Raw genomic sequence first — 25,626 nt, forward strand, 5'->3', positions numbered from 1 at the left:
TTTGAAAGAATAGAGGTTTATTACTCATAGGACCTGGAAATTACACAGCATACCTGGGGCCACACAGCGAGGTCGCCTGGAGAAAGAGAGGACACGGGGCGGGGGGCTGGGGTTCTGCTTTCTCTGGGGCTGAGGCTGGGGGCCTAGGGTTTCAGGGGCTCAATCTTTATTGGTGAATTTAAAACATAAGAGCAGAATTTAAAGCACAGGAAGAGGAGAAAAGCAAGTGGCTCCAATGATCAGTTCTTGAAATCAACTGAGCTCTCTAAATCAAAGGAGCCTCCGTGGGGGCAGGGGGCCTGGCTCTTTATCTAGTCCTGTCGCTGGCAATGTGTTTTTTCCAGATAGCCCTCTTGAAGTGGATCTCTCTTTGAAGTGGACGCCTTGGCAACCAAAGCTTAAGTCAGGCACCTGCATAACAAAAAAGAAAAAAAAAATACACCTCAGGGCTTACTCTACAGAACACCAGCCTGTCAATTTCTATGTTTTTAAAAAGGTCTTCTGGGGTTTTGATTGGGACTGTGTTGACTCTATCAATGAGCTGGGGAAGAATTGGTGTCTTAACAATATCCAGTCCTTCAAACCACAAACAAGGCGTATACCTACATATGTTTAGGTATTCATTAATCTCTCTCTGCAATGTTTTGTAGTTTTTGATGTACAGAGCTTCTACATATTTTGTCAGATTTGTAGGCTTTCTCATCCTGTTTTAAAACACACTGTTTTTAATTTCAATTTTCCATTATTCATTGCTAGTATATAAATATACACTTTATTTTTATATGTTGATCTTATATCCTGAGACCTTGCTAAACTCAATTATTCCTTCTGGAAGCATTTTTTGTTTTTTAGATTGATAGAATTTTCTGTGTAGACTATCTTGTGGTCTGTGAATAAAGACAGTGCTACCTCTCCCTTTCCAGCCTGGATGTCGTTTTCTTCCTTGTTGCACTGGACACCAAGCACAATGTTGAACGCCTCCCTACCCCTCGTGAACTCACCAGCCTTAGGTTGTAGTTTCCTGCATACAAACATCCAGCACAACTTGTAGCATGTGTCTGCCTCGTCCCCCTGACCCTATGAAAACCCAAGCCTGGGTAGGCCACCTACTGAGGTGGGCATGGGTCCCAGATTTGAAACAGGACTTGATTCTGAGTAGAGCAAGTCTGTTCATGGAAGTCTGACAGGATGAAGGCAGACTGGAAAACAGAAAACTGAGCAGAGCAATGTGGACCCTGAGAAAAGGAGGTGGGACGGAAAAGGACCCTGGCAGAAGCGAATCGTCTTCAAGCTGCATTAGAGTAATTTGTAATCAGGAAGCGGGATGATTCACATCTCCACAGAGACTTAAACACAGCCACAGCACCATGGGTGGATTGTAGGCATGACATACAGAAACTAGGTAGCGGTGAAGGGAGGGAAAGAAGAGAATGAAGCACTGAATAGGGTGGCTGTGGGGAAAGGTTTGGAGGAAACACCCTCTCCCTGCCTTGTGAGCCACCAGCATTGACTGGGGAGATGAGGAGGGGGGCAGGTCAGTTTGGAAGGCTGTTTAGCGGTGCCCCCTTTCCCCAACCAGAACATCTTGGCTGCTCCCCATCCTCCCCTAGAGGTGTCAAGGTGGAGCTTTGTGATGTCTAAGCCCAACCCACGGCTGCCATTGGCTGGAGGAGAGCCTTGCTGACCAAACAAAGCTGAAGGGTGTGGCCCCTCTCTGTCCTATAGAGGGGTGTATATAGGCAGGTCAGGAGGCCTGGGGTAGACCACTGGGAGGCGCTGACATGGCGAAGGCGACCAGGAAATCCCAGGCTTCTAGCACAGTCACGGAACAACCCTCGCCAAACACCAAAGAGAGGAAGATGAGGAAGTCCTCAAGTCAACCCAGGTCCAGAGGGAGTGTCAAGGTGAGATGACCCCGCCCAAGCTCCTCCTCTTCCCCTTTGACTCCCCCCACCAAGACTCCTCCCCTGTCCATGCCTGGCGCACAGCCCCTCCTCAGCCCATATCCCTTCTCAGGAAGCCCCTCTTCCCACCCATCCCCCACCCTCTTCCCTCAAACCAGTGCCCTTCTGGGCTCACCCTATTGTCTTTCCAGGCGGCCAAGAAAACCACGGGGGCCAAAAGACCCCTTCGAAGGAGATCCACTGAAAAAGCCTCTTCAAAACGTCCCACCTCTTCAGTCAAATCTAAGGAAGCGAGAGGAACAACCCTATTCGGTCACTATCACAGGCTGAATGAAAAGCTGAATCAAGATGAGCCAGAGGCGGACGGAGAGAGCATGGAGAAGCCCAGCACTTCACGTGCCTACCTGCACCACCGGCAACTTCAGAGCGAGGCCACAGACCTCAGAGAGGAATCATCTGAGAAGTCTCTAACGTCTGACCCCTGAGAAATGGCCAGTGGTGCCGACGTCATTTGACAGCAGCAGGGTGCCCTGATGGTGATTTCAATAAAACGGACCTGTTGTGAAAATGTGTGTGTCTCTGCAAGTTCTCTCATGGGGGGAGCGGGAAGGAAGGGAAGAGGCAGGTGTGTGAGGGGGAGGGAGGTGAGTCCTGCAGGGTCGGGGGTCAGACCAGAAGGTCCAGTTAGCCTGACAGTGGGGATAAGGACTGGGTCAGGACTCAGCACTGAACACAAATTTCCCATGGGAGAAGAGGAAAAGGACTTGGTGTTTCTCTGTGTGTGTGCAGGGGTGTGGACCTAGTTGGGGAGAGGTGTCCTCTGTGGGGTGGCAGTGCCAGTCTCCAAAAAGGCACACAAAGTAATTGCCTGCAGGCCACCTACCTCATAGTAGTGTTTGTTGAATCCAGTCCTAAGATGTAAGGCGCTCATAAGGACCAAAATCCTTGCTGTACTAAAAGTCACCGAGAGCAATCTGAAGCACTAAAACGACAGTCTTTGGACACCACCAATCCAACACTGATTTGGCCACTTTCTTGCTAAGAAAACTTGGAATGGAGTAGTTGGCTACCAAGGGTGGCACTGTGGGAGTGGTTCACCTCTGGTGCAGGCAATAAAGAGGGGCATCATTTGCAGAGAATTGTCTAATCCAACTTGTACTTTTGACTTAACCATAGAGTCACACGCAGGTGTAAGAAATAATGCAATACATCCCGTGTACCCTTTAGCCAGCTTCCCCTAATGATAACATCTTGCAAAACCATAGTACAGTATCATGATGGAGATGCTGACTGCAATTCGGTCAAGATACAGCACATTTCCATCACCGCAAGGATCCCACATGTTGCCCTCTTATAGACACATCCACTTCCTTCCCACAGCCACCTCCTCCTCTGTACCCCTGGCAACCACCAACCTGTTCTTCATTAATACGTGTAGAAGTCTAGAAGGAATGAGGGAAATAGAGAATCCCCATTAGGGAAACACCACGATTCAGTGGCCAGAAAACCCTCCCAACCTCCACTTCTTCCCTCAAGGTTTCCTCTTTTACTGAACCTGGCAGCTTCCTGGGCTACGTGCTCCACCTGTTGGCAGAGACTGCCAGCTCTTCCCTGAAACGTGAAGGCTCCTTTTCTCCCTGAGCACGAAGGTAGACTCCATTTCCCATCTTGCCTTGCAGTCGAGTGTGGCCATGTGGCTGAGTCCCAGCCAATCAGACTGAGTGGAAGTTAAGTGTGCCATGTCCTGGCCAAGGGTTAAGAAGTTTCCATACCTCCTTCACTCTTGCTTTCCTCTTCTGTCACCTGGATGCAGATGATGAGTCACCAGGGCTTCCTGGCAGAGCCTCAAGACAGACAGACCCTGGGACAGATCACTAAATGGAGCACGGCTCCTGCGTAGGAACACCCAATTTTGACTGTTCCTGGAATGAAAAATGAACTTCTATTGTGGTTACACCATTTCACATGCCGTGGTGCCTTTGTTGCCTTGGCTTGGCCTACCCTCAACCAAGACAGCCCAAAGCCCTCTCAAGGGCCAGCTGTTTTGTCTCCCACCACCTCACCCTCTCACACACTAGGGCCTGGAGTAGGGGTGGGTGTGCCCCCTGCTTCTCATTGCCTCTTCCACACTGTTCCTCCTCCTTCTTTCTACAGGCCCCTGGTTCCTTAAAAGGACACGGTTATCAGAATATACTCCCTGCTACCCTCCTATCACCACCACCCATCTTCAGCACTGTGTAGAATATCTGGGTCATTGTCTTCTTCACCACTACAACTGCTGCCTTTCTTCTGGGCAACTGCAACAGCTGTAGAGGCGATCCAGCTGTAAAAACACCTTAGCCAAGGTGATCCACCTCTGCAAACACCCCCAACACTGGTAAACCTAATTAGCAACTTTCTCCACGATGGCACCTGAGCAGATGAAAGTCCCCATTTCAAGGAAAAAATACACCTCTGACAAGTTTAGGACTGCTTCAAATATGTGAACACAAAGCCCAGCAACCCCAGAAGACCTACTCACTGCTCTAGTGAATTCACTTCCTCATGGTGAGAGGGAGCTATTTCAAACCTTTCTCTCTCCTTGAGTCTCCAGTGCACATTGCCCTCCACCTCTGCCTGATGACTTTGCCACATATTTCATAAGGGAAAGGGAAGCTATCGATGGCACTTCTCTCTTCCTCCCACCAATGATCCCACCAAGATATCTACATTCTCTGTCCCTAATCCTCTTGCAGGGGAACAAGCTTCCTGCAAGGGTCCTATTTCAGACACTAAAGCTCAGTCTTTCTCAAGAAGTTTTCTCTTGAAATTCTCCCCTTTCTCCTGCATCATCTAATCTCCACTCTCTACTGGATCATGCTTGCTCGTATACAAGGTGCCTTGACATCACCTTTCAAAGTCAAAAAACCTTCATTGGAGGCTTCTGGTTTCTGCTCTGGCATGTAAAGAGCTTGGAAGTCATCACCCCTGTCCTCACAAAAAGAGAAAAGCTGGGAAACAACTGAGTGCCTCCATGCCAAGGGCTAGCCCTACTCAGCTGCACTCCTAAGAGAACTGACATCAGCCTTGTTGGCCTCAGGCCTATCACAACTGTACGCCCCTGAGCCTAGCAACCAGCTACACTGGGTACCAACCCAATTAAGAAGACAATTGCAATAAGAGTGTGCTAATAGGCGGGACCAAGATGGCAGAGTGAGTGGTCTTCTTTGTCTCTCCCCCGTCGAATCTACAACTAATTGGACATTCACCGATTAACAAAGGATATCCAGATAGCATCTCAAGATGCCTAAGAGTCTTGTGCTACTATACATTGGAAGGCGGACAGACTTCCCCCCGGGAGGAGGTGGAAATAGGTGATAACTCTCCGACCCCCGACCCCCGACCCCTTGACAGCCTAGTTCCTGCAGGAGGCTCTCTTCCAGCGGACTCCCCCATAGCATCGCCACACACCAAGGGCAGGAGTGTGCACTCACCAGTGGAGTGACCGTGGAAACAGGTGACAACAGCCCTACTCAAGCCCCCCACGATTACACCTAAGCCCAGGGGGAATCCCCAGGGTCCCGCACCCACTGCCAGGGAAGGCCTCCATTCGCCATTAGCAGGGAGGCCCTGCCCAGAATCCAGAACAAAGGAAAGCTCCTTGTGGGCAGATTCCCCAGCACGGCACCAGACCACAAGCTGCTGCTGGGCCCACAGTCTCCGGCACACAGGTTGTTGCAGGGGGCGCCCGGACTTCCTGTGGATGTGCTTGGGGACATGGTTGGAGGTCGAGCGCCCAGCTCTGTGGCCGGGGGGAGGCTCCGGGGTCCAGCACCTCCCTGGCAGGGAAAGCCTCTGCTCACCATTGGCAGGGAGACCACGCCCAGAATCCAGGACAACGGGAAGCTCCCGGTGGGCAGATTCCCCGGCATGGCACCAGACTGCAAGCTGCTGCTGGGCCCACAGTCTCCAGCGCACAGGTTGTTGCAGGGGGCGCCCGGACTTACCATGGACGTGCTTGGGGACAGGGTTGGAGCTCCAGCGCCAGGCTCTGCAGCTCTGGGGGAGGCTCCAGGGTCCCACACCCCCCCATCAGGGAAAGCCTCTGCTTGCCATTAGCTGGGAGGCCCCTCCCAGAATCCAGAACAAAGGGAAGCTCCCAGTGGGTTGATTCCCTGGCACTGCACCAGACTGCCAGCTGCTGCTGGGGCCCATGGACTCTGGTGCATGCAGAGGGTGCCCGGACTTCCCGTGGACATGCTTGGGGACTTGGTGGAGCTCCAACACCCGGCTCTGCGGCCCCACGGGACGCTCCAGCGTCCAGCACCCCCCCCCTCCCAGCAGGGAGGGCCTCTGCTCGCCATTAGCAGGGAGGCCCTGCCCAGCATTTGGAACACCAGGAAGCTCCCTAGAGCAGAATTCCCCACAAGGCAGCAGCTTACAAGCCACCACCAGGCCCACAGACTCTGGCCATGTCCCAGATGAGGCAAGGGGCTCCCAGAGATCCTGTGAGAGTGGAGGGGGGCAGAGTGGCACTCCGGTGAAACGGCTATGTAGCCCAGGGGGAACGCCAGGTTCCTACAGCAGCCTCAGCAAAAGCCTCTGCACAGCACTAGTGGAGAGGTCCCGACTGGCAATTGCAAGGCGGGAAGGCCCTGGGGCAAAAGTAGCACAGCTAGGTGAGCTAAACACAGACTGCAGAAGATACCCATACCTCTGGCGGGACCTAGAGTGGACAAGTGTGATCTTGTGAGCTGTATTAGGGACAAAGCGGCAATTATAGGTGATCCTGCTCCTGGCTGCTGGGGAAGCCCACAACACTGCTGCAGACCACAAGGAGGGATTGCGTCTAAGTGGGCTGCAACAGTAGGCACCAGCAGCCTGAGGCCCCCTTGCAATTGCCCCCACAACCGACGAGGGACCCCCACAGGACCACTGTGACTATGAGGAGGGGTCCAGGTCCAGTCAGTAACAGCTGACAGGGTTCCTGGTTGGTGCAGTCTAAACAGCTGCCCCCACACACACACACCAGTCGCAACAAGTGGAAGCAGCAACTAAACTCTATCTCTATGCGGAGGCACAAATCCACGCCATCTAGCAGTATGAAAAAATATATTAAATCTCCAGAACAGAAGGAAAATGATAGGCACACAGAAAACAATCCCAAAGACAATGAAATCTATAACCTAAATGACGATGATTTCGAAACTGCCATTATTAAAAAACTCAACAAGTTAAAAGAGAATTCAGATAGACAACTCAATGGGTTCAAGAGCTATGTCACAAAAGAGCTTGACACTATAAAGAAGAGCTAAGAAATACTGGAGATGAAGAACACAATGGAGGAGATTAAGAAAAATCTGGACTCTCTGAACAGTAGGGTCGATAATATGGAGGACAGAATTAGCAATTTGGAGGATAGGAATATAGAAATGCTGCAGACAGAGGAGGAGAGAGAACTAAGACTAAAAAGAAATGAAGAAACTCTCCGAGAACTATCCGACTCAATTAGGAGATGCAACATAAGGATTATAGGTATACCAGAGGGAGAAGAGAAGGAGAAGGGGGCAGAAGGCCTGTTCAAAGAAATAATAGCTGAGAACTTTCCAAACTTGGGAAGAGAGATGGAACTTCAGGTGACAGAAGCCAATAGATCTCCAAACTTTATTAACACAAGAAGACCAACCCCAAGGCATATAGTAGTGAAACTAGCAAAAGTCAATGACAAAGAGAAAATACAAAGGGCAGTCAGGCAAAAAAAAATAACCTACAAAGGAAACCCCATAAGGTTATCAGCAGATTTCTCAGGGGAGACCTTACAGGCTAGAAGAGATTGGAATGAAATATTCGAAACTCAGAAGGACAAAAACCTGCAGCCAACAATACTCTACCCAGTGAAAATATCCTTCAAATATGATGGAGAAATAAAAACATTCCCAGATAAACAAAAGTTAAGGGAGTTCATCGCCACAAAACCTCCTCTTCCAGAAATGCTCAGGAAGAACCTCATGCCTGAAAAATCAAAAAAAGGAAAGGGGTTACAAAATCCAGAACAAAGGAGATAAGCAGAAGGACAATAACACAAAGTAACAGCTCTCCATCAGGACAAAATGCAAAAGAACTGGAAAACAAGTGATAAAATGGCAACAGTAGGCCCCCATGTTTCAATAATCACTCTAAACATGAATGGTTTGAACTCTCCAATCAAAAGGCACAGAGTGGCAGGATGGATCAAAGAACAAGATCCAACAATATGCTGCCTCCAGGAAACACACCTCAGCCCCAAAGACAAACACAGACTCAAAGTGAAGGGATGGAAGACAATACTCCAAGCTAATAATGAACAAAAGAAAGCAGGTGTTGCCATACTTATATCAGACAAAGTAGACTTCAAAGCAAAACAGATAAAGAAAGACAAAGAGGGGCAGTATATAATGACAAAAGGGACACTCCCCCAAGATGACATAACACTTATAAATATATATGCACCTAACACAGGAGCACCAAAATTTGTAAAGAAACTATTAACAAAACTAAAAGGAGACATCAACAGCAATACAATAATAGTAGGGGACCTGAAAACCCCATTAACACCAATGGACAGATCATCCAGACAGAAAATCAACAAGGAAATTATAGAATTAAATGAAAAATTAGATCAGATGGACCTAATAGATACATATAGGACACTTATCCAAAAACAGCAGGTTACAAATTCTTCTCAAGCGCGCATGGAACATACTCAAGGATAGACCATATCTTGGGAAACAAAGCAAGCATCAATAAGTTCAAGAGGGTTGAAATAATATCAAGCATCTTTTCTGATCATAATGCTATGAAACTAGAATAAAGCTGGGAAAGGGCCAAAAATGTGGAGACTAAACGACATGCTACTGAACAAACAATGGATTATTGAAGAAATTAAAGAAGAAAACAAATATTATCTGGAGAGAAGTGAAAATGAAAACACACCATACCAAATGATTTGGGACGCAGCAAAGGCAGTCCTAAGAGGGAAATTCATTGCAATACAGGCTCACCTCAATAAGCAAAAAAATCTTACATAAACAACCTCAAATGACACCTAACGGAATTAGAAAAAGAAGAACAAACAAAGCCCAAAGTCAGTAGAAGGAGGGAAATAATAAAAATTAGAGCAGAAATAAATGATATTGAAACAAAAAAGACAGTAGAAGGGATCAATGAAACAAAGAGTTGGTTCTTCGAAAAAATTAACAAAATTGACAAACCCTTAGCCAGACTCAGTAAAAAAAAAGAGAGAAGTCTCAAATAAATAAAATTAGAAACAAGAGAGGAGAAATCACAACAGATACCGAAGAAATACAAAGGATCATAAGAGAATACTATGAAAAACTATATGCCAACAAATTGAACAACCTAGAAGAAATGGATAAATTCCTAGACTCATACAACCTACCCAAACTGAATCAGGAAGAAATAGAGAATCTGAATAGACCAATCACAAGTAAAGAAATAGAAACAGTAATCAAAAACCTCCCCAAAAATAAGATTCCAGGACCAGATGGCTTCTCTGGAGAATTCCACCAAACATTCAAAGAAGATTTAATACCTATCCTTCTCAAACTATTCCAGAAAATAGTGGAAGATGGAGCACTCCCTAATACATTCTATGAAGCCAACATCACCCTGATCCCCAAACCTGACAAGGACAACACAAAGAAGGAAAACTACAGGCCAATATCACTGATGAACATAGAGGCAAAAATCTTCAACAAAATTTTGGCAAACCGAATACAGCAATATATCAAAAAGATTATACACCATGATCAAGTGGGATTTACACCAGGGACACAGGGATGGTTCAACATCCTCAGGTCAATCAACGTGATTCACTACATTAACAAAATGAGAAACAAAAACCACATGATCATCTCAATAGATGCAGAGAAAGCATTCGACAAGGTCCAACATCCATTTATGATAAAAACCCTCAATAAAATAGGTATAGAAGGAAAGTACCTCAACATAATAAAGGCCATATATGACAAACCCACAGCCAACATCATACTCAATGGACAAAAACTAAAAGCCATCCCTCTCATAACAGGAACAAGACAAGGGTGCCCACTTTCACCACTCTTATTCAACATAGTACTGGAGGTTTTGGCCAGAGCAATTTGGCAGGAAAAAGAAATAAAAGGAATCCAAATAGGCAATGAAGAAGTAAAACTCTCGCTGTTTGCAGACGACATGATCTTATATATAGAAACCCCCAAAGAATCCATAGAAAAACTATTAGAAACAATCAACAACTACAGCAAAGTTGCAGGGTTTAAAATCAACATACATAAATCAGTAGCATTTCTATATGCTAACAATGAACTAACAGAAAAAGATCTCAAGAACTCAATCCTATTCACGATTGCAACAAAAAGAATAAAATACCTTGGGATAAATTTAACCAAGGAAGTGAAATATCTATACAACGAAAACTACAAGACCTTCTGGAAAGAAATCGACGATGACATAAAGAGTTGGAAAGACATTCCATGCACATGGATTGGAAGAAAAAACGTAGTTAAAATGTCCATACTACCTAAAGCAATCTACAGATTCAACGCTATCCCAATCAGAATTCCAATGTCATTCTTTACAGAAATTGAACAAAGAATCCTAAAATTCATATGGGGCAACAAAAGACCCCGAATTGCTAAAGCAATCCTGAGAAAGAAGAGCAAAGCTGGAGGCATCACAATCCCTGACTTCAAAACATACTACAAAGCTACAGTAATCAAAACAGCATGGTACTGGTACAAAAACAGATGCACAGATCAATCAGAATTGAAAGCCCAGAAATAAAACCACACATCTATGGACAGCTAATCTTTGACAAAGGAGCTGAGGGCCTACAATGGAGGAAAGAAAGTCTCCTCAACAAATGGGGCTGGGAAAACTGGACAGCCACATGTAAAAGAATGAAAATCAACCATTATTTTTCACCATTTACTAAAATAAACTCAAAATGGATCAAAGACCTAAAGATTAGGCCTGAAACAATAAGTCTTCTAGAAGAGAATATCGGCAGTACACTCTTTGACATCAGCTTCAAAAGAATCTTTTTGGACACCATAACCCCTCACATGAGAGAAACAATAGAAAGAATAAACAAATGGGACTTCATCAGACTAAAGAGCTTCTTCAAGGCAAGGGAAAACAGGATTGAAACAAAAAAACAGCCCACTAATTGGGAAAAAATATTCACAAGTTATTTATCCAACAAAGGGTTAATCTCTATAATATACAAAGAACTCACACAACTCAACAATAAAAAATCAAACAACCCAATTACAAAATGGGCAAGGGATATGAACAGACATTTCTCCAAAGAAGATATATGGATGGCCAATAGACACATGAAAAGATGCTCATCATCACTAATCATCAGGGAAATGCAAATCAAAACTACACTAAGATATCACCTTACACCTGTTAGAATGGCAAAAATATCCAAAACCAAGAGTGACAAACGTTGGAGAGGCTGTGGAGAAAAGGGAACCCTCATACACTGTTGGTGGGAATGCAAACTTGGTGCAGCCACTATGGAAAACAGTATGGAGATTCCTCAAAAAGTTAAGAATAGAAATACTTTATGACCCAGCCATCCCACTACTGGGTATCTATCCTAAGCATCTGAAATCAGCAATTCCAAAACTTCCATGCACCCCTATGTTCATCGCAGCATTACTCACAATAGCCAAGTCATGGAACCAACCTAAGTGCCCAGCAACTGATGATTGGATAAAGAAGATGTGGTATATATATACAATGGAGTACTACTCAACCATAAAAAAGGACAAAGTCGTCCCATTCACAACAACATGGATAGACCTTGAGAGTATTATGTTGAGTGAAATAAGTCAGACAGAGAAAGACGAACTCTGTACGACTCCACTCATAGGTGGTAGTTAACATATGGACAAAGAGAACTGATCGGTGGTTGCCAGGGGAAAGGGGGGTTGGGGGAGAGCACTAGGGGTGAAGTGGTGTACCTACAACATGACTAATAATGATGTACAACTGTAATTTCACAAGGATGTTAACTTTCATAACCTTAATAATAAAAAAAAAAAGACCTAGACTGTGCAGGACAGCACTCAAGATACTTTGATAGATTCAGACCCCACAGAGGGGTGTCCCAAATCGGCAACAGTCCCAGAGCCCAAGACCTGTTCATTGAGTTTGGCCCACTTTCCGTTCAACACAGCTCGTGCTGGGGACGAAACAGCCCATCATGGACAGTTTCAGGTTTCAGCTTAGAGTTAAAACTGATCAATTAGGATTTGTGGGTTTGGGGTCCAAAAAAAAGTCAGTGGCTTTTTTGCGGCAGCAGGAAAGGCATGGCGCTACAAGGCCAGACAGCGGGGGGTCCAAGTCCAAGTGACAAGCAATGCTTTCCTAATCCCATTCTTCCTTGTCAGCCTTAGAGTCCCTCCCACTTGACGCCTGAAAAACACACCTCAGGTCGGATAATCATCAGCCTCTAAGGGTCAGACACATGATTTCACAAGAGCTCATTAGCCAACTGTAGGGGGTTCGAGGGATTGGAGGCTGACCCAGGAAGAAGAGATGACCAGGAGAGGCAGCAACACAACACAAGCTTTACTGGGTGGTGCCTCAAAAGGGTTGTATTAGAGGGGAGTCCCTCACAGCATGAAATCATCCTGGGGTTTAAGGGTCAGGAGGGCACAATCAGAAGGGGAGTGCTATGGTCTGAATGTTTCTGTCCCGTCAAATGCATATGTTGAAACCCTAACCCCCAAAGCTGATGGCATTATGAGGTGGGGCCTTTGGGAGGTGCTTAAGTCATGAGGGTAGAGCCCCCATGGATGGGAGTCATCCTGTATAAGAGGCCCCAGAGAGAATCCCCAGCCCCTTCCACCCTGTGAGGACACAGTGAGAAGGTGACGGCTAGGGACAAGGAGGAGGGCCCTCACCCCAGCATGCTGGTGTTTTCATCTTGGAGTTCCAGCCTCCAGAATGGAGAGAAATAAATTTCTGTTGTTTATAAGAGACCCAGTCTGTGGTATTTTGTTACAGCTGCCAGATCGAGCTAAGGGGGGAAGGCAAGGGAGCTGTTGGGAGAGAGGCATCGGAGAGGCAGCCCACATGTCAAAGCAATGTCGTTCAGCAGCTCGGGGAGTGGCCTGGGGTCTTAGGACCACAAGGCTGTATCTTATCTATTCTTAGTAGATGTGGGTTGACTTTTGGCAGGTTGTAAAAGGCCAAAAGTCCACTAGTACGAGCACTGTGTGAAACAATCGGACATATGTGAAAATTTGGGTTGGGGCTTGGCAGGTTTTTAAGCCAAAAGGACTCAGACTGCTGTCAAGAAATATACAACCTAGGGTCCCATACACACAGGTCATCCATCTTTGGCTCGCTTGTATAACACGACCTGAACGCTGCTTTTTAAAGCTCTACAAGTCTGTCTCTATGTGGAGACTGCCTCTCTTTCCCATGTTGTCTTCCTTTTTCCAGGGGCTCCAATAAGCAAGAATCATCAGAAGACTTGTTCTGTTTCCAATCCTCAGAGAGTTTACACGAGAGAGAGACTGGTTGAGACTGACTTTAACGCCACAATTCCTACCGGGGTAACGTCCCTAAAGGAGAGTAAGGCTCGTGGAAGCCCCTAGAATCCAGGCCTCCCTGTCTAAGGCAAGGAGGGGAGGCAGACTGCTAACAAGGCTTGCATGTGGCTCGTTTAAAAAGGCACATTTCATCCAATGGTCCCCGTGCCATTTTTAGCCTCTAAGGACACGTTCCCTGGCGTGCCCTTAGCCTTGGAGCACTACAGAATGAGATGTCACCAGACAACAAAGACTCTCCTTTGCTGCTTGTCCTGCAGTGTGCAGGTGGCTTCATGGCAGAGAGAAGGCCTCCCTCCGGGGTGAGGCTCTGGGCCCCATTGCGGCTCTACTTCTTCCTCAGGGTGAAAGCTGGGCCCGTGACTCCACCTGCCATGACCAAGGCTGGGCCTTTCCAGGTACCTGCCCAGGGACTGTGCTGAAGAGCAAATGGCACAGACTCTCAGAGCATTCGCACAGCCACTATAACGCAGGAGCCCTCCATGACTGCTCTTATCATTGCTGCTACAATGCACAGCTGTGTTCAAGGACGCTAAACCCCATGCACCTCCTGGTGACACAGAACTTCCTTCATTCCAACATGTATACTTGGGACCGGGTTCACATCATGGTCTCTGCCATGCTCAGGGTCCTCCTTCCTAGTCTGGAGGGGGAGACAGACACACCCAACATCACAGTGGGGCAGGGGCACTCCGACTGGGACTGGACATGGCAGCTAGGCTATGGGAACCCCAAGTAAGGAGCTGTGAGGGGGACCTGGTATAGGAGGAAGGCCTTACTGAGGAGGCCTTGGAGAGGGACCATGACAAGCTGAGTGGCATCTGGACAAAGAGCATTGCCATAGAGGGGGCAGCAGGAGGACACTTCCTAACAGGAGCTCCCCGCGTGTCAGACAATAGCCCCAGGGGCCCAGTGGAGCCAGCCCGTGGCTGGAGCCCAGGAGATGGTGAGCAAAAGCGGCTGCAGGGCCTCTGGGCTGGTGGACACCTGAGTGGGTAAGAGGAGTGCAGTGGCCAAGAGGCTGGAAAGGGCAGGCCTTGATGTCACCAGGGCCTGTGTCTGAGCCATGGCTGAGAAAAGACCCCTTGGGTGCGAGGCAAACCAACTGCAAGGTCATGGCTGGTGCCCGAGGGAGGGAGGGCAGTAAGGAGGCTCCCACCAGGATCCAGTTGGTGAGGGGGGCCAGAAGGAGGGGGAGGCACAAAAGGTCACACAGCCAGGCTTGCCCCTTGGCGGCCCCAGGCCTTAGGCCTCACAGGCCAAAACTAGGCACTTTCTCCATGGCTGCAGGCTACGCAGAACCCACAGCAAGTCCAGACTGAAATCACTTTCCCTTTGGGGTGGCTGTCCTCAGAGGCCAATCAGCTGTGCTCTGCTAGAGTCACCTGACTGTGGGGCTTTGGTCCATAAGGCAGCGACACCTGTGGGTCATCTCTAGGGCCTCTGGAGCACTGAAGAGCCAACCAATCATTTCTCTCAAAGGGTCGTGAGCACAGCAGGTATCTAATAAAGATTGTCAAAATGGTGGCCACAGGGCCCAGGGTTGAAAATCTGGGAATGAGAAGGCTTAGTCGACAGAAGCCGTTTCCACAACGCCTTTCATCAACTACACTGAAGTCAGCATTGTGAGTATTCCATCTTCAGAGGACAAGATGAGCCTCATGTCCTAGAATCTCAACCCTAGCGGAAATTCGGTGACTCCTAAAACAAGGAACATGAGCTAACGGGCCTACATAAGACTTAGGATGTAAGAGTGCCTAGATCACATCAAGTAAATACTGGTTCTCTGCAGGATGCCAGACTGTGGTTTTCTAAGACATTTTCTCCTCTCCCACCAAACAGCCCAATCCCTTTGTGTAAGTCATCAGCCGAGTTCATGAGCTAGCACAGGCCACAAGGAAATTTCATTCTCAGTCTTTACAGAACTCACTGAGGCAAAATACTCTGGTGTACAACTGAAGGAAGCTGGCTGTTCATCCAAAGGCTCTAGGAGCCCCCTTCTGAGAAGCCACCAATGGCCGCCATTTAAATTCTTAGCCTCTGAGGGCATGTCCCTACAGGATAAACTGACTTCTTCAATGAACACTATGGAAACCTGTTTAGAAGCACAAAGACCACAGACCAAGCCCAAATGTAGACCTGGGGGCTCCATTAAGGATTGCAGTCCCCAGACTGAAAGGTAACATGGGAGATTCTCTTTCAAACACTCTTTGCACTCCCCATTTACAAACAAAGAATTGACCCTCAGAGAGGGCAAATGACCCTACTCAGTGGCAGCCAGAACAAGGACCTAGGATCCTTGAAGGCGGGGCCTTCCCATGGTACCACTCTATCTCCAGATGCAGAGTGAATATTAAGAATGAAGTTGTCCGCAACAGCTAGAGAACACATATCACCAAATTCACTGTCGTATCCTCTCCTCTGTGGTGAGGATGACTTTCACTTGGGTTTTATCCCATTCCACATCCAGACTCTCATCTATTTTTACATACACAATGATGGGTATCTTCGGTTGGCATCCTTTACTCACGTCCAGCTAAACGAGTAGGAATTTTCCTTGGGAGTGAGTCTGTGTAAAGGAGGCCCTTTGAAAAGTATCTAACCCCAGAGCAGACAAAATATTCAATGGACCTACCATCCAGGTAATGGCAGGGGAGGGACACATTGGTGGGGGGTGGGGGTGGGCTTGGAGCAAGGAGAGCAGGGCTGGCTCAGGGGCGTAGGTGAGTGAAATGCTTTGTCTCAACAGAACAGAATAGGTGCTGAACTCCCCAAATTAAGGAATTAAAAGGGGAAGTACCAGAGGAGATCCAATTTGGAAGTGGGAGGCCAGAAATCTGGGAGAGCAGAGGCCAAACCACTCTAGGGAAGAAAGGAAACAGGGCTTCAGAGGCAGCCTTCAGGGAGGCTGTATCCAAGCAGCTGGGGAAGGTGATTTGAAAAGGGCAGATGCAGATGTTCCCAAAGAGAGCCCGTCCAGGGCAACCAGAAGTTTCTATGGGGAAGAAATGGAAACTAAAGACAATCGCACTGTTATCTGGAGAGGGATGAGATTTGGGGGCAAGCAGAGCTCAAGAGGAGACTCCTTTCCAAGCACAGTGGAAAATACGGCCATCCACTGCCACACCGGTGCTGTGGGTAACACTATCTGATATGCTTTGGGTGACACTGAGGTTGAGGAACATCAGAAGCACTCCCACTGTGCCCCATCACAGCACTACTCTGGGGACAACTTGAGCCACGAGCAAGAAAACAGGAATGCTTGTTTGGGCCCATCGGTGCAGGACCAACCAACTGGCAGGAGCAGCTGGAAAAGACCAAAGCAGGAAGTGGGGGTGGGAGGAAGGAGGGGGCTATCAACCTAGACTAGGGAAATCTGCCTGTTAGGGACCACTGTCTGCTGGGAGGCACGGTACCCCAGGGGCCCATCAGACCCGCCTAGTCTTGGTGGGAACCAAGCTAGGACTAACCAGAGCCTGGCCCTTGAGCACATCAGAGGGGTCAGCAACAGGCCCCCTCCCCGTCTTTAGGGGTGGGATTGGAGATAGGATCATGCTTTCTCAACCCATCCAGGGCCTGGACTCATGAAACAATGTGCCTGGCGACTGATGGGAGCCTTTTCTGAGAACATGAATCACACGTTTATCTCCTTTTAGAAAAGAGAGAAGCTGGGACCCTGCACCCCTCCCCTCCTCCACACTTGGCCAGGGCTCCCTCTTCAGACCAGCTGTGAGCCACCCTTGTGACATCATGTGACAACTTAAGAGAACAATGACGTAAGCAGCTGGTTGCCCCACTACCGAGACTCCAGAATTTTGTGGACAGTATTTACCGGGCATCCCCACCCTGACCAAAGGCATTTCTGACCTGAGAGTTCAGGGATACGATCTCAGATAGAAAATGTTCTTGACCTAGACTAGCTCCATGACTAGTCAGAGTACCAACCAGATATATCAAGTCAAGCAGGCCCCATCAGGTGACCGAGAGCTAGCAACAGGGGTCCCATCTAATTCATCCCTGGATCCAAATTTGGATTCAAGGGAGATTTTGGAGACCCACAGTGACCAAGCCATGAGCCAAGATCCAGGCCCCTGAGACAACCAGCGACCACAGGACCCAAACCAAGCCGCCATCCACATGGAAGAAAACAATCTTCTCAGGCTCTCCTTCCCAAGAAAGCTTTGGATGGTAGCTGAGGACGACGCTTTCACGTCTGCACGCTGGAATGACGAGGGAGACATCGTGATCATTGAAGAGGATCTTTTCCAAAGGGAGATTCTTCACCAGAGAGGCCCAAGGAGAATTTTTGAAACAGACAGCTTGAAGAGTTTTATCCGCCAACTGAACCTCTACGGCTTCAGCAAAATACGTCCAAACGACCCTTCGCTTCACTCTCCAGGGAACAAGAGAATGATGGTAAAGTAGAACGTCCTTCTGTTTCCCATGTTCTCCATCCCTCGAACATCTTCCTAGTAGACCAAGATGAATGATGCACTGAAAGGGTTTAATTTATGAGGATAACTTTTTTCACGTGAGACTTTATTTATGGAAAGATGAGAAGGTATAGTTGCTCCTATGAAATGACAACCCCCTCAGAGGTAATCTGCAGGTGTGATGAAAGACTGAGAGGTCAGTTAATGTCAAGCAGGTGCACCTTAACCTAGGCATTATGTATGTTGAGTGAGCTCAGGCTCCAGGGCAAAATGAAACTTGCCAGCAAGTTAAAAAGATCTTTTCTCCCCAGGAAAACAAGACCATTCTGATTGTGGGGGGGGGAAATATTTACTCCCAGGATGACTAACAGGATTGATTTCATTTCAGATGTACCGTAACTCCAACTTTCAGAGAGACAAGCCTCTGCTCATTGAGAACATTCAGAAAAGAGGCGACCTGAGAATTATTGCTCAGCCTGGGACCAGCACAACAACTCCAAAGAGAAAGAAGCAGGTAGCAGCTACGAGGCGCTCCCCATGAATCCATCGCAATGAACCCACCAAAGCAGCTGACAGAAAGGCCCAAAAGGAAGTGCCAAAAGCTCAGGGACCCAGTGACACCTGGTGGTTCTTGTGTTCTGATATCTGTTCTGTGAGATGTGCCCTGGAAAATGGTCGCCGAAGTGAGCCAGGCAGCCCAAGTGGGGAGGGCACGTCCAGGAATAGTATGTTTGTGCCCCTGGCTACTGCTGGAAGGGAGGGCGCAGGGGAACCACCCACCAGCCCCCCACATTACCCAGATCATGATTCGGTGATGTCCTTATACAACACCTGTTATTCCATCCTGCTGGCTGCCCTTTCAGTGATGTCCTCAAATGAGGCCCCTGACGAGGACGAGGAGCACAAGGGCTCCTCAGTTTACAAATGTGTAGTTTGTCAGCACTGCAAGGACAATCCAGGTCCCTAAACTCACAGATCACCAGTGACAGATAAAACCACCATTTATAACCATGATGCGAAACTCTGAGGGAGTAAATAAACAACCTAATGAGAATTGTGACTCGGTGTTCTTTCTAACTTGCGATACTACACACAGCTCATCAGATAAGCCTGAGGAGGCTGGGAATCTGGGCCCCAAACAGGCTTTGGTCCCCGGTGTCCTCTTTGATTTGAAGAAGCAGCATTTTCACACATTCAGCCAAGGACTTGGCTAGGGAGTATCGAGGCAAGCCCAGGAAGATCTTGTTCCCTGAGCCTGGCCTGGTAGTCAGGACACAGAACAGCCTGACTCGTGACCTTGGGGCTATCGCCTTACACTATTCATGTATCTTGAAACAGGAGGGTCTTTCCTCATGGGTCCCCCTAAGATGCCAGGGAGTTTCTTATCAGCAGCTCAATGTCCCTGGCCTAAGAGGCAGGGGCCTTCCAAAGTAGGGCCAGCCCATTTGCCCAGGGATGTCCGACCACTGCAGTCTGGCTCAGAAGAGACAGGTCATTCCAGTCACTGCCTAGGGGAAAGCCCATCATGCTCATAGGTAACAACCATTAGAAACTTTCCTAATAAATGACCAAAAAAAAAAAAAGAAGGAAATAAAAAATTTTTTCCACAAAATAAACAACGCTACTTATCACTTTTCCGAAAGAGCTGTATTTAGGCTCCTTTTTTCACACATGAAGTAGCTGTGAGACACACCTAACACACATGCTCCATGAGCCAAGGGACACTTTTATAACACAGGAAGATTCTTTTGCAAGGACAGACAAGTGCTCTGTTTCCAACTCTGATGTCCTCTTCATCAGGAATGAGGCCATCCAGGGCTGGTCACTCTCCAGCAATCACTCAGCGCCCGCTCCCAGCCTCTGCACAAGGTCCCCTGGATGCTGTGCAAACACTCTATGAGTTTGACTAGAACAAAGAGGGGGGAGAACAATAACGAGTCCTCTTAAAATGTATTTCTTTGGTCAATCCAGAAATTAGCTGGACCAAAATGAGTGGCAGCGCAAAGAATTCCCTGGCACCTTTCCCTTTTTCCTGAAAGTCAAAGTCCTTGAGACTGTCACTGAGCCCAGAGAGGCATCTTGCAAGGAAAGTCCCGCTCCCCGTCCCTGCATCTAAGTGAGTGGAGAATCTGTTTACGTGAACAGCACATAGTGGGGAACGCTCCACTGCGGTGCCAATCCACACCGAACCCGATTTCCACGTCCACCCTGTGACGATGAGCTGCTGGGTCACGATTTAGCTGGTCTCTCGGTGACCTTCCTCTGAGGAGCCCACGCTCGTCAGGCCTCCTCCCCCAAGGGGATCAGGCCGTCTGCGATGTCTACCTGGAAGACATCCTTTCCGCCTTTCCTGGAGATGGGCTCCAGCAGCCACCTGGGGTTTGGAAGCACCGTCAGGAACTTCTGCTTCAGGCTGGTCAGCACGGCTTGATTTTCCAGTTCCACCACCTCATCGGGAGCTAAGTTTTCTGGACACTGCAAAGTTTCCCCAATGTCAACGAGCCCTGTGCACAAAGGGTGGAGCCCAGAGACGTTTTTCCTTCCACAAACCAAGGCCTGCCTGTCAGAGCACGTGGGTATTCAAAGTTACAACCACCAGAGACCAAGATGATATCGCCCAATGGACACGGAGTGAAGTGGGTCACTCTGAGTGAGCACTTCACATGTGCCAAACTCTGTTCACAGGATTCTGGGAGAGGCCGAGGGAGAGACAATGAGGAGAGGGGCTTGTCCTCAACAGCCCCACCAAAATAACGGGCAGATCCCTGTCACACTGCTGAGGGCAGCAGGTACAGATCAAAAGGGCCCTGGCCACAGCAAGGAACTTACAGGCCATCAGGTCCCCAAGCACTTCGCCAGGGGACAAGAGCTGATGTGGAACCTCAACCATTGAGGTGTTAGGGGACTTGCCCAGTATGCAGCAGGCACTAGGGGTGGGACAGGCACGTGAAGCCAGGCGGGTAGCCCGAGTCTAGAGGCCAGCCCAACCCGCTGTGTGTGCTGTGCTACCTCTCAGGGTCCCTGCCACATGCATGCACACACAAGCACATACACACAGAGGCAAACCCCATATGCAGACTCAGACCTCATCCTGCTTCTTGGATCACAAATGGGAACTGAGGCCCAGGATGAAGAAACGGTTCACCCTGGGTTGTGGAACCTTGGCCTGCCAACCCTCAGCCCAGTGCCCCTTGCTGCCACTCTGAAGGTGTGTTACTGAAACAAACCACACAGTGCACACATGCAGCAGTTCAAGAGAAAACAAGCCACCAAACTACTGAGCAAGGTCCTTGGGGCAGCCCTGGGAGGTGTCTGAGAGGTGCTCGGCACAGCAGCACTTGCCAACTATCACTCCACAGCCACACTTTTCCCCTTGCCAGAGCAAGGCCGAATCTGAGCGGGGGTCTTCCCCAGCCTCTCCACCAGCAGCTCCCTCCAGGCCGCGTCTTCCCAGACCCTGTGAGCAATCTGGACGGCGATGGTTCAGCCCTGGTGGCTGTTCAGCAGGGGATGCCAACGTATCTCCATGGTCTTGACCCCATTTAAGACAAAACCTGCACAGGGCTGCCGGAAGGAGAGGCAGCTGAACTTCATCTCCCCAGAGCTCCTTGGGCCTCACGTGGCCTGTGGAAACGCAGAACCGCAATGTCAATAAACCTCACGCACCGGCACTCCAAGCTCATGGCCCGTGGGCCTGACCTCTCCCCAGAGTCCCCCGGGTGCCCTGAAACCCACTGACCTGGACAGCGGGGGAGCGGAGAATGCTGGCTCCTCCTTTCAATCACCAGGCAGTCAGTTGACAGGCCTGACGGAAGGGACTGGTGATTGGGATGACTAGCCTGTCAGATGGTGTGTTTGGGGAGCTCTTGGAGGAGGGTGGGGACAGCTAGAGAAAGGCACAGCCAGGACAGCACGTGGTCAGTTGTACAACAGACATCACTGAGCCCCAGGGCAGCACAGAGGAGGGAGGGAGGGAGGGCCCCTTGGCTTCACAGCACAGTGGGCTGGCTCTAGCCCTCTCCCAGCACAGACAGGGACAGTCCTGGGCTATGCTTCTTCTCCTGCCACCCCCACCCACCCCAACCCTCTCTGCTTCCTGGCACTGCCACTGCCAAGGCACCATGGGTCCCGGACCTCCCGGCCCCTACCACAGGGCTGCTACCAGAAATCCTTGCTATCCAACCTCAGCTGGGCCCAGGGGATGACGTCGATCTCAGATGGCCCCGTTGGGTGTCTCCTCCCGACTGACCCCCCTGGCTGCTATCCTCCTCCAACCCCTTCTTGCACCACTGCTCTCCGCTGTCAGCAGGAGTCCCAAGCTGAGAGAAACGAATCATGGGCACAAGAACGATTAGCAGCGACGAGCACGCACCATCTCCATGCCAGGCCCTGGGATGGGCACGATCCACGGATCATAGAATTCAACCTTCAAATAACCAGGTAGGGGCAGTGCTACTGTCACCCCACTCTACAGCTGAGACGGAGGCACTGAGGGATGAAGAGAGAGCTCACCATTACAGGGGACCTAACTGCAAGCACTCCCTGTCCTTGCCTCCTTACCCTGTCCCTGGAGGGGATCCCTCCTTGTTGCTAGGGTACAGAGCTGTGTACTGGCAGGAGCAGGGCCCCAGGCCCAAACCTCAGCTGGGTCCTGGCACCTCGGGGAACCTCAGCCTCCACAAGACTGTGAGAACGGGGACCGAGGCACTGAGGGCACCCAGCCCAGTGCCTTCCAGAGGCTTCTTTCCCAAAGCAGAACAGACCCACACTTCTTACCATGGCCTGCAAGGCCCCACGTGATCTGCGCCCCCCTCCAGCTTTCCACTCTCCTCCCCACTTTATTCACCACCCTGCAGCCACGAAGGCTTTCCTCCTACCGCAGGGACTTTCTAGGTTGTTACTGGTTGCATTGTGGTCCCTCCAGTTTCACGTCTTGAAGTCTCAGTCCCCAGTTCCTCAGAACCTGACCTTATGTACACAGAAAAGGTCTTTACAGAGGTAATCAAGGTAAAATGAGCTCCTTATGGTGCACCCTCATCCAATCCGACTGGTGTCCTCGTAAAAAGGGGAAATTTAGAGAGACGCACACAGAAGAACACCATTTGAAGAGGAAGGCAGAAAGTTACGAGCCTAGGGATGCCAAAGATTGCCAGCAAACCACCAGAAGTCGGGGACAAGGACGGAACAGCAGATTCTGTCTCACAGTCCTCAGCAGAGGCAAAGTCGGCCGACACCTTGATCTTGGACTTCCGGCCTCCAGAAGTGTGAGACGACAACTTTCTGCTGTTGAAGCCACTCAGTCTGCGGTACTCTGACATGACCGCCCTGGCAAACTAACAGAGCTGTGTGCTCCTGCCTGGACGTCTCCAAGGGTGGAGGCTGATTTCTCCATTAACAGCACATCAAGCACGTTCTTTCACGTCTGCACATCTTCTTCTGTCCTATTCGTCACCGCCTGTATGCTATCCCATAGTTGGCTCTCCCACAATTCACTGACTATCCTCCTGATGGTGAGTCACAGACTGCTCTGCACTTTCTGTCACCATAAAGGACGTCCCCACAAACAGGTGTTGACTGAAGATATAGTTAGGAGAAGGCCTGGGTCACACAGCATGCACATCTGAGATGCTGATCTGCACCAGCAGAAGGCTTTCCACAGGGGCTCACTTCCGTACACTCCACCAACCACAGGCAAGGGCCATCTCCTCACACACTCGTCGGCCCTGAGCATCTCCTTTCACTTAACCTTTGCCAACCTGATGGGTGACCAAGGGTCGCCCTGTTCACTGGCTTTGGATTATTTACGAAGGAGGCTGGATGTCCCCCTGGGGCCTGGTCACTTCTGTTCTCCTGGGGTAGACGACTGGACTGCAGGTTTGCCTAGTTTCTGCCACTCGCTGTCTTGGTCCTTTTCTCATCAGAAGCACAAAATCACAACCAGGAGACCTGAACTGTGTGGCTGGGATCCCTAGAGAGAACTGAGGTAACCGTAAAGGTACGAAGGGGGCCGAGTGCCCTCCTGCCTCCTGATGCGGAGAGTACCTGCTTGGTGGCCTGAAGAGGAAAGCCTGTTCCTCTGGTCTCGGCTCCTTTGCCTGCACAAGGACAAGAGGGATAACGAGACAAGGTCATCAGGTACGAGACAGCAATGTGGGCTAAAGTACCAGAACGGTCTTCAACTCAGCAGGGACTGGAGGCCAGCAGGACCCGGGAGGGTCCAACTGGAGGGAAACCCCTCACGCACGCTTTGGCTCTGCTCATCACGGCAGTGGGTCTCTCTGGCCCCGGCGGGCTGTGGGACCACATAACGCCCCAGCAGCCAGCAGCACAGCACATCACGTCACGGAAGCGGACCGTGTTCTGAGGGCACAGCGGAGCCCGTGGCCTGGGTGGGGGCACAGCTGAAGGGTCACGGGAGGCAGGACGGCAGGTACGAGGGCGGACCTACCGGTGCCTGGGGACCGGCACACTCGCCTTTCTAGGCACAGACGCACTTCGCTGGTCCACACACTTAGGAGGAGGGCGGGTGTGCGACGGTGGTGGGGAAAGGACAGGAAAGTGCGGTGTTGGCTACCTTCATGCGCTCCTAGGGTAGTGGTACCATCCCGCGGAGGGCTGAGTCCTGGAGCCTTTCCGGCGGCGCGGGTCTCCCGGATCCACTGGCCGAGCGAGTGGCGGGCGCGCTGCGCCGACCCGGCTCCGACCATCGGGCGGCATGGTCCTCGGCCTCCCCGTGTCCCGTCGGGGCCGCCTCCCACACCCAGGAGAGGAGACGACGCGGGTGGCGGAGCAAAGACAAAGCGCCTGCCCAAGTCCTGGCTGCGCCGCCGCCACCGCCCGGGGAAACGGAGACTAGGGCGACCGACAGGCGACAGGCGCCGGCTCTCTGTACGCAGGCCGGGCTCGCCTAGGCGCCGACGCCCCTTTCTTGCGGGAATACGGGGGCACGGATCACGTACGTAAGCACGCAGCACGCCGGAACTCAGCACGCCTGTACGAAGACACGCAGGCACGCAGCCAGCTCATTACGAAGACACATGCTGACGTCACGAGCACGAGTGCACGCGGTCCCCCGCCTCTAGGAGACGTCGATGGACTCCCCAGGCCCCAAGGGACGAGGGCTCAGCAGGCCCAGTCGGGGCCTGGAGACCAGCGGCTGGGAGCAGGTCAGGAAGGGGCAAGAGGGGCTAGGGGGAGAGTGAGGCAGGGGACAACGTGAGCCAGGGGGCGGGGCTGCGGGGAGGCTGAGGGGCAGGGCCGGGGCTGGGCGGGGCCGGGGGAGCCTTATGGAAGCCAGACCTGAGGGAAAGAGCCGGGGGAGGAGCCGCTATTGAAAGAGAAGGCGGGGCTGAGGGCGGGGCTTCAGGAGACGAGGCGGAGCTGGGAGAAAGGTGGGGGAGGAGCTGGGAGAAAGGGAGGGAGGAGGAGGAGGGGCTAGGCGCCTGATGCGCGGTGACCTCAGAGGCAGAAGTCAAGGTGCAGTCGCAGCGTCCTTGGCGACCTAACTGACCCTCCGAAGGTACCCTGGGGGACGCGGAGGCCGGGAGAGGGCGGCACCTCTAGGCTGAGTCCTGTGCCCGGAGAGTCAGGGTCTCCTTCTTCCAGGCCACCGCGGGCGTGCCTGGGCGTCCTGAGGGGCAGTCGTGATATGGGCTTTGTTTGCAGGTGAGAAGGAAAGTCCCC

The 25,626-nt window shown here is 50.4% G+C and overlaps 5 protein-coding genes across 16 annotated transcripts in view; 3 read left to right on the forward strand and 2 right to left on the reverse strand.

Annotated features, from left to right (window-relative positions):
* LOC100065268 (melanoma-associated antigen 10) overlaps positions 1-24,038 on the reverse strand; it is a 40,452-nt gene extending 16,414 nt beyond the window's left edge. For 2 of the 6 annotated variants that reach the window (XM_070257414.1, XM_070257411.1), the window contains exons 1-2: positions 22,821-22,932; positions 3,677-3,826 (exon numbers count right to left, since the gene is read on the reverse strand). The gene's annotated coding sequence lies outside the window, so the exon portion shown is untranslated. Of the gene's footprint in view, positions 1-3,676; positions 3,827-21,682; positions 21,804-22,820 lie in introns of those variants that run through there. The other 4 variants (XM_070257418.1, XM_070257410.1, XM_070257412.1 and 1 more) reach the window with 3 other exon arrangements.
* LOC138921803 (uncharacterized) lies at positions 1-24,982 on the reverse strand. The gene is made up of 4 exons (XM_070257163.1): positions 24,973-24,982; positions 24,518-24,934; positions 23,986-24,038; positions 1-411 (listed from the first exon to the last, which is right to left on the reverse strand). Exons 1-4 carry the CDS (start codon positions 24,980-24,982, stop codon positions 271-273), a joined length of 621 nt encoding a protein of 206 aa, XP_070113264.1. The 3' UTR covers positions 1-270.
* LOC102148756 (uncharacterized protein CXorf51A) lies at positions 1,659-2,472 on the forward strand. The gene is made up of 2 exons (XM_005614571.4): positions 1,659-1,904; positions 2,096-2,472. The coding sequence occupies exons 1-2, from the start codon at positions 1,782-1,784 to the stop codon at positions 2,387-2,389; spliced, it is 417 nt and encodes a 138-aa protein (XP_005614628.3). The 5' UTR covers positions 1,659-1,781; the 3' UTR covers positions 2,390-2,472.
* LOC111771548 (heat shock transcription factor, X-linked member 3-like) lies at positions 17,325-18,576 on the forward strand. Its single transcript, XM_023633782.2, is given in 2 exon segments — positions 17,325-17,926; positions 18,332-18,576. Coding segments are annotated over 2 exon segments (645 nt in total). The 5' UTR covers positions 17,325-17,434; the 3' UTR covers positions 18,485-18,576.
* The window catches only part of LOC106781075 (uncharacterized), a 15,622-nt gene continuing 14,889 nt past the window's right edge, over positions 24,894-25,626 (forward strand). For 2 of the 7 annotated variants that reach the window (XM_070257456.1, XM_070257450.1), the window contains exon 1: positions 24,894-25,109. In XM_070257456.1, the coding sequence (XP_070113557.1) occupies positions 25,035-25,109 (75 nt within the window). In that variant the 5' untranslated portion in view covers positions 24,894-25,034. Of the gene's footprint in view, positions 25,110-25,403; positions 25,463-25,548; positions 25,609-25,626 lie in introns of those variants that run through there. The other 5 variants (XM_070257451.1, XM_070257452.1, XM_070257453.1 and 2 more) reach the window with 5 other exon arrangements.

The sequence above is a fragment of the Equus caballus genome, chromosome X (genome assembly GCF_041296265.1).
Source record: "Equus caballus isolate H_3958 breed thoroughbred chromosome X, TB-T2T, whole genome shotgun sequence".
Lineage (NCBI taxonomy): Eukaryota > Metazoa > Chordata > Mammalia > Perissodactyla > Equidae > Equus > Equus caballus.

Excerpts from the sequence above, each read along its gene's own strand:
- LOC138921803 (XM_070257163.1), bottom strand. Across the intron at positions 24,039-24,517 it reads TACCCTAGGAGCGCATGAAG|GCAAAGGAGCCGAGACCAGA; the intron begins GTAGCCAACACC and ends GTCCTTGTGCAG. Across the intron at positions 412-23,985 it reads CTCTTCAGGCCACCAAGCAG|GTGCCTGACTTAAGCTTTGG; the intron begins GTACTCTCCGCA and ends TTTGTTATGCAG.
- LOC102148756 (XM_005614571.4), top strand. The coding sequence starts at position 1,782 with ATGGCGAAGGCGACCAGGAAATCCCAGGCTTCTAGCACAGTCACGGAA. Across the intron at positions 1,905-2,095 it reads GGTCCAGAGGGAGTGTCAAG|GCGGCCAAGAAAACCACGGG; the intron begins GTGAGATGACCC and ends TTGTCTTTCCAG.